Below are 11708 nucleotides of genomic sequence, written 5' to 3' on the forward strand. Positions count from 1 at the left end.
TTTTTATATAAAAATAAAGCAAATTGCTCTTCATCTTTCATATTGAATACAATGCAGAAAAATCAAATGATTTTGAACCTCATTACATTGTTTTCATAGTGTGTTTCCTTACATAAGAGATGCAGTAGTGTTTAAAACTGCATAGATAATAGAAATTATACCTGAATCATTTACTTATTTTCATTATTTTAGATAATAAGGTGTTTGGATATTTCTTTTTCAAACTTATACTCATAAATGTATTTGTTTGGGTTGACAGTGGTGGCAAGTTTTCAGCACTACTTCAGAACTTAGGCCCTGAAAATGCTGTGACATTACTGGTGTTTGCTGTAACAGAACATAAAATTCTCATTCATTCCTTACGGCCTTCTGTGCTTACTAGTGTGACAGAAGCATTAGTGTCTGTGAGTATCATAGTTTCTTATTGGTAATCAGTTTAGTTTTGAGGCTAATACAATCGTATAATGTGATTTTAATCTAAAATGCAGGGAATAATGGATTTTTATATTGTAGAAGCAACTCTGATTTCCTGACAATTGATTGACTGTAGTTAAAATTATCTAATTTATTATCAAACTTTAGGTACATGCATTTAAAAGATAATTTTGTATCCTTTTAATTTATACTTCAGTATAAAAAAGCTAAATATTCTCTTATCTTTTGTTTATCCAAGATGATTTTCCCTTTTCACTGGCCATGCCCATATGTTCCTCTCTGCCCACTGGCTTTAGCAGATGTCTTGAGTGCTCCATGTCCATTCATAGTAGGGATTGATTCAAGATACTTTGATCTCTATGATCCTCCACCAGATGTTAGTTGTGTTGACCTAGATACCAACACCATTTCTCAGTAAGTACATTTTAGTAATTCCATACCTAGTTAATTTATATCTTCATGGATTATGTATGAAAATGTATGAATGCTCATTAGAATTGCTTTGAGATCTAATGTTTTCCTTGCAATTGTGGTTATTGTCATCTCTGAATCAGCTCTTACAGTGCTTTGGTGAGATATATTTAGGGAATTGTTGTTGTTAAGTGCTGATGAGTCCATTCTGACTCATAGCATCCTGCATATGGCATCTGAGCAGTAACTGGTGTGTTTGAACCATTGACCTATATTTAGGGTATTAGAGAAGGTTTTATTGGGAAATAAATATGCCTTTAATCTTTAGATCTTTGCATTTTAAGAAACATTTTCATCTTATGCTTGCTTAGAAATTTGTTGTTGTTAAGTGCCATTGACTTGGTTCAACTCGTAGCGACTCTTAAGGTTTCCAAGGAGCAACTGGAGGGTTTAAAAACTGCAGACTTTATGGTTCGTAGTCCAGTGTTGGTTCTCCAGTGCCATAGCCGGCATCAGAAATTTAGCAGAAAGGAAATTAAGACTGAAAATAGTAAATGTTTATTTCTCTTTAGTCAGATGAGTGTGGGTAAAATCACAAATTAAATTTAAAATACTGTTCCTTGATTAATACTGCAATTCTGTTTCTAGTCCTATATAATATTATTAGTATGCTAATACCAATGATTTCATAGGTAAGTTAATGTAATAATGTTACATTTTTAGTAACTTTAAATTGTATATAATGTATCACCTTTAATTTTAGGAATATAAGGATTTCATAAGTTTTTTTTCTCTTTCTATTGGAAGCTATAGCTATAGGAGCTATATTTTACTTTATAATTCAGTATTTCCCATGTGATTTTCCTGAAAAAGTTTCTTATTTTCAGTGTAATTGTACTTAAGTTATTCATTAAAAAAATTTTTTATATCTCCATAGGACATTCTTAAAATAACTGCAGTTTATTAGTAAAGTCTAAATGCTAGTATAGTTTTTACAAGTTAAATATATAAGTGTGAATAGATTTGCCTGTTTTTTAATAAGTGCAATTCATTTTAGAGCCTTTGATTAAATTCTAGTCTTTGTTTTGTCATATGTCAAAACCTAAAGTGCCTAAACCATTACAAAAGCTTAGCAAAAAAATCAATGTTCTATTATAAAGAATGTATGATGTCAAAAAACTTTTATTCATGGAAAACCTTACCAAGGAAATAAAGAGTGTAATTTGTACATAAAAGTAATTTTATATATGAAGTAGTTATAGTCAAAGATTCTTTACTAGGAAAAATTAATTCTTTATCAGGAACATTTTTTTTCTTTTAATATTGAAGTCATATATCTTTTTCTTTGCAGTTATGTTACAGATACAATATTTTTGAAAATTGAAATCAAGGATATTAAATAAATATATACTGTTCTATAAGTTTGTAATGAGTTGAAATTGACTCAATGGCAGTAAGTGGTGCTTATTATGGAAATAAATTGCAATTTTTTTTCTTTTTGTACTTTGATTTGCAAAAAGAAGTATTTTCTTCTTGCTATTTTATCTTGTTGCTTTTATCACTCATGCATTTAAGAATCAGAAACCACATTTGTATTCCTTTCTCCTTGGTATAATCTCACCCGTCTGCGTGGCGCTGTGGGTTAATCCACTGGACTGCAAAGTCCGTTTGAACCATGAGGTCAGTGGTACAAGCTCACCAGCCACTCCTTGGAAACGCTATTCAGGGTCGCTATGGGTCAGAACCAACTTGATGGCACTTAACAACAAACCTATGGATGTGCCTCCTGTTTTACTCCATTGCAGAAGAGTATAGCTATTGAGGATATCTGTCCCTGGTGGTGTGATGGGTTACATGTTGGGCATTTAACCATAAGGTCAGCATTTTGAATTCACCAGTAACTTAAAGGGAGAAAGACAAGGCTTTCGGCTCCCATAGAGGTTTACAGCCTTGGAAAAACTAAACAAGGTCACTGTGAGTCAGAACCATCTTGAGTGCACACAACAGCAACATCCATGACTCAGTGTCCTGGTGTGGCACTGTAGGATAAACAGTGGACTGCTAACTGCAAGGTTGGCAGTTCATATCTACTAACTGATCCTTGGAATCCTTCAGAACCAACTCAAGAGCACTTAAGGACTACAACAGCTGTCCTCGTTTCACCTTTGTAGTTTAAATGTGTTGAGATCAAATGACTTGTTGGAGTCCTGATGTGGTGTTATAAGATAATTACTGGACTGTGAACCAAGTCTAGTTCTGTAGAGTTGAAATACAACTCATAGCAACCCTGTAGAACAGTATATAACTGCTCAGAGGATTTCCATTATATAATTGTTGCTGCTGATGTTAATGCCGTCGAGTCGGTTTCGATTCATAGTGATCCTGTATAGGACTTCTGAGGCTGGTGAGTCTGAACTGCTGACCTTGTGGTAAGCAGTCCAGTGCTTATCCTACCCAGTAATTAAAGACAGAAGTATTAGTTGTGGAGCCAGACAGTGTTGGTTTCAAAACCCACTTCTAGCCTGTAAGTTATGTATTCATTGATAATTTATTTAAAAATCAAAGTTTTGGTTTTCTGTCAGATGTTGACAGTAACTACCTCACAAAGTATGAAAAATATGCAGCTTGTATGGCTTTATGACTAAGGTGAGCCTGACTCAAACCATGGTATCTTCAGTAATCTCAAATGCATGTGAAAGTTGGACAGTGAATAAGGAAGACTGTAAAAGAATTGATGGATTTGAGTTACGGTTTTGGAGGAGAATATTAAAAATACCATGGACTGCCAAAGAACAAACCAATCTGTGTTGGAAGTATAGCCAGAATGCTTCTTGGAAGCCAGGATGGCCAGACTTCTTCTCTCATTCTTTTAATATATTATCAGGAGGGACCATCCCTGGGGAAGGATATCATGTTTGGTAAAGTGGAGGGTCAGAGAAAAAGAGCAAGACCCCCAGTGAGATGGATTGGCACTGTGGCAGCAGCAATATGCTCAAAGTTAGCAACAATGGTGAGGTTGGCACAGAACCGGACAGTGTTTCATTCTGTTGTGCATAGGGTTGCTATGAGTCAGTACCAACTCGATAACACCTAACAACAACAGCAACAATATGCCACTGTAATATTTGTCTTCTCTTAACTGAAATATTTTATTTTGTATTCGGTGTTTTCATTTTCCCTTTTCATATGTAGCAGGTATACAATTTTTCCCTAAAAGTCCAGCTAATAAATATACTCTTGTTATCTCAGAACTGGAGACAAGAAAAGTGCAGCCTGGAAGATCCTTCCGAAGAAGCCATGTAAAAATCTGATGAACACACTGAATAATTTGCACCAGCAATTGGCAAAATGTAAGTGGAGAACTTATTTAAAGGAGATAATTTAATATGAAAAGGAATTTCAGTTACCCTGTCTTAGTTGTAAAAGAAGAATGTTTGTTTTATATAAATGAAGTGTTTTTACTGTCTTAAAGGTAAGTGAGCATTAAAGCAAGATTTGTTAGAAGCTAATGAGAGATTCACATTCATTTATATTTTACAACTACCATATTTTCATAGAACCATTTCCAACTTGTTTAGAATAATAATGTTTAATAAAAGGATGTTAAGATGGTTACTTTCTTTAATTTTGCCATTACTTAAATACTAGGAAAAATGAATATTTCCACTTGTATATTTCTTTCAGGGAGTCCTGGTGTGATGCTGTAGGATCAATACTGAACTGTTAGCCTTAAGATTTGCAGTTTAAACTTACCAGCCACTTCTCATAAACACTATACAGAGTTGCTATAAGTCAAAACCACTTGACAGTATTTTACAATAACACCAACATTTCTTTCATTCAAAGAGTAGAAAGTTTGTTTTGAAAATCTAAGACAAATGGTTTAAACTGTATTGGAAAATATTTATTGAGGCCTGGTGTGGCATTATGGGTTAATGCACCAGACTGCAAAGCCGTTTGAACTGCAAAGTCGGCAGTTAAAGCTCACCAGCTGCTCCTTGGAAACCCTGTGCAGGGTCACTATGGGTCAGAACCTACTCAAAGGCACTTACTTAACAACAATTGATATCATAAGATAAATAGGGTGAGAGCTAGGTCATATGCATTTCACTTTTAGTGGATCTTAGTGCTGTGCTGACCTCAAATTATTTGAAAATAGAGACTTGCCAGAAGCATTAGGAAATTAGTCATAATGAAAATTGATTAGGGTTTGAAATGTTTCAGTGAAAAGCTTTTATAAGATTTTGTCTTGACATCAATCCAGAATTGCTGATAAGAAGAATTAAACCTTAATTTCTTTATCAAATCATCTTGGTATTATAACAACAACCAATTCACAGTCCGTAACTTAATACTCCTGTTAGAAATATGGGTATTAGTAATGTAACAATATATGGGGTTCTTATTTTTGTATTAGTTGAAATATAAAACAGAGGTAGCCTACATACTCAAGGTACATATAAAATAATTTTAAATAGACATGGAGAAAAAAGTAGCGTTAAAGCAAACCTGATAGTGGTGGTTATGATAACAGGTAAATAATTTGAAAGTAGGTTATAAGAAATGGAATTTGAAATTAAAATGGTTTCATATGTAACAGTTTGATCTTTTGTAACACATACACTATGTACATAATTTTATTTAAGATACCTGGTTAATTGCTTCCTAAAAGTGCTTGCATTTCTTTTGAATACCTAAGACATCTAACATCTGTTAAAGCAATCTTTTAAATATCAGAATCAGTGGCATAGTCAAGGACAGAATCTTTTGTGTGTGCATGTGTGTGTGAGTTGGTTGAAAGTTTACTGTATAAATCCATTTTTCATTCAACAATTCATTACACATTTTATTTTGTGACATTGATTGCAGTCTCCACAATGGAACAATGGAACGGCACTCTTCCCATTTGTGTTTACCATTTTGGTTTTCTTTCCTATTCTTTCTTTTTTCTTATTCATGTTTTATTGTGAATTATATGATATTTTACATGAGAGAACTTTAGTTTTACATTCATTCCACCATATATCGTTTCATTGCCATGGTTCCAATCCCCTCCATGAATCATCAACCGACCAAAGGGTATACCCTATAAACCCGCCCCCTACACTCCCCTCCCCACCCCAATTCTTCAGCACACAGTCCCTCTCCTTCTCTGGATCCAAAGTCCCCAGCCGCTTCATCACTCCACGTCATTGTCTCTGCCTCTATCTTAGGCCTCTCACTGCTTCTCTGGGTAGGGTCCCGCTTTCGGCTCTTTTCCGGTGATGGTCCTAGACACCTCTGCTCCTAGACTGGAGAGTTAATCTCTCCCTTCCTTGCTACAAAACATCTACCTTTACATTTCCAACCCTCACAATCAGTCCTGATAACAATCATTCACTATTGTATCACAAGTGATCCTTATGCATTTCATTTCATCAGCTCCGCCTAGACATACTAGATAGTACTCACTGGAGATTCTGCCTTCCTCCATGCCCCCTAGCTCTAGGTTCCCTCCTGAAAGCTTGTAAGCCAATCACTTCTTGCCTTTGTAGTCCCCCCCTGCCCCCATTTGGGTATCCAATGTCCAAGTTGCCCATCCCTGTCTACTCTGTGTGGAGGGGGTGGGAATGTTTCTTGCTATAAGGATTTGTTCCCCCTTTTGGGTTACTGCATCATCCATAGATGTAGGTCAAGTTCATCAGATTGTATCAGATCACTCTTTTTCTTTTCCTCTTCTTTCTTCTCCTGGTTGAGTTCTGATCATCCATTCATTGGGGCCAGTTCACGTGGGTACCATCTGCAAGTGTGGGTGTTCTTGTGCGTATGCCCTCTCTTCCTATCAGCTGGTAGCTTTACTCTCCACTCTAGTCCTCTATGGCCACGCCACTGACTCTGGGCCCAGGAGTCCCCAGGTTCCTATTCTTTCTTGCTTTGGGAGCTTTACCCCTTTTAATGTTACCAAATGTTACCCTTTTAATCTAGTATGGTTGATTGGTTATAATGAGTGCATACCATCCTAGTTTAAGTTCACCTGATAGGCCTATCTATCACTTGAGCCATGGGGATGAGTTCACTTTCAGGCTTGAAGTGTGCCCGAGGGCCATACTCTTAGTGGTTCCACAGTCGCTATCAGATCAGTACCCACAGTGCCCCCAGAGCTCCTTTAGCAAATTAGTAAGCCTGGTGTGTTTATTTTTTTTTATAATTTTGAGTTTTGTTTCATGCTTTTTCCCATTCGACCCAGGACCTACTGTTGTGATGCCTGTTTGAGCAGGTATGCAGTGGCAATTCCATCTAGTTCTGGTCTCATGGCTATAAAGACTGGAATTCATGTGGTGGCACTATGGGTTAAAACACAGAGCCATAGGGTCAGTTTGAACCTCAAGGTCAGCTGTTCAAATTCACCAGCCGCTCCGTGGAAACCCTATACAGGGTCACTGTGAGTGGGAACCGACTTAATGGCACTCAGCAACAACAACATTAGTACTTTGGAGTCCTGGTGTGGTGCTGCAGGATAATGCAGTGGACTCCAAGGTCAGTTTGAACCACAAGGTCATCACTTCAAACCCACCAGCTACTCTTCGGAAACCATAGACAAGATTACCATGAGTCGGATATGGCTCAAATTCATTAACAACCACAACAACAGGGTCACAACACAGTGAGTGGGAACCGACTTAATGGCACTCAGCAACAACAACATTAGTACTTTAGAGTTCTGGTATGGCACTGTAGAATAATCACTGGATTGTAAGGTCAGTTTAAACCTCAAGATCAATGGTTCAAACCCACCAGCTTCTCCTCGGAAACCCTATGTAGGATCGCTAGGAGTTGGAACTGACTGGACAGCACTCAACAAGAGCATTAGTCCTTTGGACTAATTGTTTCCTTGTAGCTGATTTTTTTCACTCCTTGTTCCAACAGGGAGAGACAAAATAGTTGAATCTTAGATAGCTGTTCACAAACTTTTAAGACACTAGTTGCTACTCACCAAAGTAAAATGTACAACATTGTCTTTGTGGATTATGTATGTCAGTTGACCTTAATGTCTCCTGAAGCTATGGCTCTGAGCTTCCAGGCCCAGCAACCCATACCCTTAAGATGTTTGGTTATGCTTAAGAAGTTTTCAAGCCTGGTTCAGATGAGGACATGAAACGAGGTATATCGATGTTGACATTAGATTGATTTTTGGCAGAAAGCAGAAAATACCACACATTTACCTGTGCTTTTTTGACTACAGAAAGGCTTTTGACTATGTGGATCATGGCAAGCTGTGGACAACACTGGAGAGAATGAGTATTCCAGAGCACTTAAGACTCATGAATAATATACATATAAACCAAAATGCAGTTGTTGGAACAGAACAAAGAGACACTGAATGGTTTAAAATCAGGAAAGATGTATGCCAGGGTTGTATTCTCTCACCATATGTATTCAGTCTGTATACTGAGCAAATAATTTGAGAAGCTGGATTATATGAAGAAGAACTTGGCATCAGGATTGGGGGAAGACTCATTAATAACCTGTGATATGCAGATAATGCAATGTTGCTTGCTGAAAGCAAAAAGGACTCAAAATATTTGTTGATAAAGATCAAAGACCACAGCCTTCAATATGTACATAAAACAAAAATCCTTATCACTGGAGCAATAATGTCATGATAAATGTAGAAAAGATTGACGTTATCAAAGACTTCATTTTACTTGTCTCCAACATCAACACTCATGGAAGCATCAGTCAAGAAATCAAACAGCATATTGTCTTAGGCAAATCAGCACAAGATGTCTTAAAAGTGTTGAAGAGCAAAGGTGTCAGTTTTAGAACTAAATTGCACCTTACCCAAGCAATGGTATTTCCAGTAGCTTCATAAGCATGTGAGAGTTGGACAGTGAATAAGGAAGGCCTTAGAAAAATTAATGAATTTAAGTTATGGTGTTGAAGGAGAGAGAATATTAAAGGTACCATGGACTGCCAGAAAAACAAACAAATCTATGTTGGAACTGGAATGCTACTTAGAAGTCAAGATGACCAGACTTTATCACTCATTGTTCGGACATATTTTCAGGAGGAACCAATCCCTGAAGAAGGACATTATGCTTGATAAGGTGGAAAAACAGTGTAAAAGAGGGAGACCCTCAACGAGATGGATTGACACGTTGGCAGCAACAATGGGCTCAAGCATAGCAGCAGGAGGGTACAGGACTAAGTGGTATTTCGTTCTGTTGTACATAGGGTCACTGTGGGTTGAAACCAACTCAGCGGGACCTAACATCAAGAAGTTTTTAGAACTTTGCATCCAGGGCTGATTCTTCAAGCTTGAAACTTCAGAGACTTAAATAATACTAATGATTAAAGATTGTACAAGTTTCAGAGCTCTTCACATACATTCTTACTTTTACCTTATGTATCAGGATGTTGAGGTAGATGGCAGGAAGTTGAGGTGGATGAAGTAGTTTACCAAAGGTCTTATAGTTCACACTGATGACGCTAGAATTAAAACCTAGACTTTCTGGTTCCAATGCCAATGTTCTCTCCAGTGCTTTATATTTTTATAACCAGGAACTAAAAAAAAAAACCCTCTAAGATGATTAATAATTCTGTTTTTTAAAATACTGAAGCAATCAACCATCTCCTACATAAAACCGTGAAACTTGGGAAATTGGCAATAATATATTTACAGCCTTCCTAATCCTCAGATAACACTCAAGTTTTGTCATTTATTTTAATCATACCTTTGTTGCAAAAGGATCCATTTCCAAATCAGGTGTTATATTTAGTACAGTTCCTCAGTTTTCCTTTTCTTGACCCTTGATACTTATGAAGATTACACTTCACAACATGGAATGGTTCATGATTTTGGTTTGTCTGAGCTTCCTCATAATAGAAACAGATCATGGAGTTTGGGCAGGAGTAGCCCAGAAGTCATGGTGTATTCTCTCACTGCATCCCTTTCAGGTGGTGCACTGTTTCAGTTTGTCCTGTTATTGATAAGGATGTTCACTTTGACCGCTTGACTAAAGTGATGTCTGTTTGGATTCTCTTATGTAACGTTACTCTCTGATATGTAATTAGGCATTTTACTGATGTATTTTTAAACTGTCTACAAACTCATTTCTCATCAGACTTTGAATTTAGTCATTTTGTTATTGAATATTTGTATGGCCTCATTGTTTCTGGTTTTATTCAATGAGTTATATAATCTATTATTTATTTTGATCCTCAAATTTCCCTCCTCCTTTGGCTCTGATAACCCCACACCAGGCCACTCCTCTGCATGGATTCTCTTGGCTCTGACTCACCATGCCTAGACAAACTTCCTCTCTCACCCTATTTGAGATCCGTACCTTCCTTAGGCCAATGCAACTCCCTACCCCCTATTACATATGCTTTCTTTGCTCTGCCCTATAAATAAAATGGTAGGCTTTGCTAGTTGTTTTTGTTTTTTGTTTTTTTCCTGTTAAGTGCCCTCAAGTTAGTTTCAACTTATAGTATAGGGTTTCTGAGGCTTTTAAATCTTTGAGAGAGCAGAAGGCCTCATGTTTCTCCTACAGCATGACTGGCAGGTTCGCAGTCCAGTGCTTTTATGCTAGGATTTGTATATTATGAAGTTATATACATATACGTGAAGATTTAAGGTAGATTAAGCTCTTTTGAGAACACAGCAAATTTATTTTGGTAACATAGAAATTAGTTTTGATAGTTCGGAAAAAGGCTAACACTTTATTTCTCCACAGTGCAGCAGAGACCTCAAGATGATGGACTAATGGACTTAGCTATGAATGACTATGATTTTAATTCTGGAAAGAGGTTGCACATGATAGATTTGGAAATCCAAGAGGCATTTTTGTGTTTCATGGCCTCTATTTTAAAAGGTTATAGATCATACTTAAGACCAATAACACAAGCCCCATCTGAGACAGCCACAGATGCAGCCTCTCTGTTTGCCCTACAAGGTAAGTAAGTGCATAGTTTTACAGCTTCTATATTATTGAACTTAACCTCTCGATGATTCATTTATTCTATGGGTTAATAGCATTTATCAAAATACATGTATATTTCATGGGTATATGAGTACCTGTTCTGTTGGTAATCCATTTTGATAGGATTCATTTTTTTTCTCAGACATATTAAATATCACTCCATTAACAAAATAAGCTGAAGAAACTATGTATTTAAAAGTACCCATCATGTACCTTTGCATCATGTATGCTGAGATTAGCTGTGATGGGAGACTGATGCCCTGAGCTTTCAGGGCAGCCAGGCAGTGATGGGTTGTGGAGGTGCCCTAGGGATGGTCACATCTAGTCTTGAACAGCCTCATTTGTTTATTTCAGTATAGTTTACAAATACTATTTTCTGTCAAAGTCATGAAATAAAAAAGGTTGGGAAGCACTGGGGTGCAATTTTTGTTGTTGTTAAGTGCCATCAAGTCAGTACCGACTCATAGCGACCCTATGCACAACAGAATGAAACACTGCCCAATCCTGGGCCAACCTCACAATTGTTGCCACGCTTCAACCCATTGATGCTGCCACTTTGCCAGTTCATCTCGCTCAGGGAGGTCTTCCTCTTTTTCTCTGACCCTCCACCTTACCAAACATGATATCCTTTTCCAGTGATTGGTCCCTCCTGACGATATATCCGAGAGATGAAGTTTGGCCATCCTGGCCTCCAAGGAGCACTCTGGCTGCACTTCTAACACACATCTGTTTGTTCTTTTGAAAGGCATCAATTCTCCTATGGTCTTCCTTATTCACTGTCCAGCTTTCGCATGTATATGAGGTTATTAAAAATACCATGGCTTGGGTCAGGCGCACCTTAGTCCTCAAGCTGACATCTCTGCTCTTCAGTACTTTAAAAAGGTCTTGTGCAGCAGATTT

At 37.2% G+C, this 11708-nt stretch overlaps 1 protein-coding gene across 2 annotated transcripts in view; it reads left to right on the top strand.

Annotated features, from left to right (window-relative positions):
* Nucleotides 1-11708, top strand: part of DENND4A (DENN/MADD domain containing 4A) — a 105717-nt gene that overhangs the window by 29274 nt on the left and 64735 nt on the right. For both annotated transcript variants that reach the window (XM_006831519.1, XM_006831518.1), the window contains exons 8-11: nt 260-404; nt 674-849; nt 4096-4196; nt 10563-10781. In XM_006831519.1, the coding sequence (XP_006831582.1) occupies nt 260-404; nt 674-849; nt 4096-4196; nt 10563-10781 (641 nt within the window). The remainder of the gene's footprint in view (nt 1-259; nt 405-673; nt 850-4095; nt 4197-10562; nt 10782-11708) is intronic.

Source organism: Chrysochloris asiatica, unplaced genomic scaffold, assembly GCF_000296735.1.
Source record: "Chrysochloris asiatica unplaced genomic scaffold, ChrAsi1.0 scaffold00004, whole genome shotgun sequence".
Lineage (NCBI taxonomy): Eukaryota > Metazoa > Chordata > Mammalia > Afrosoricida > Chrysochloridae > Chrysochloris > Chrysochloris asiatica.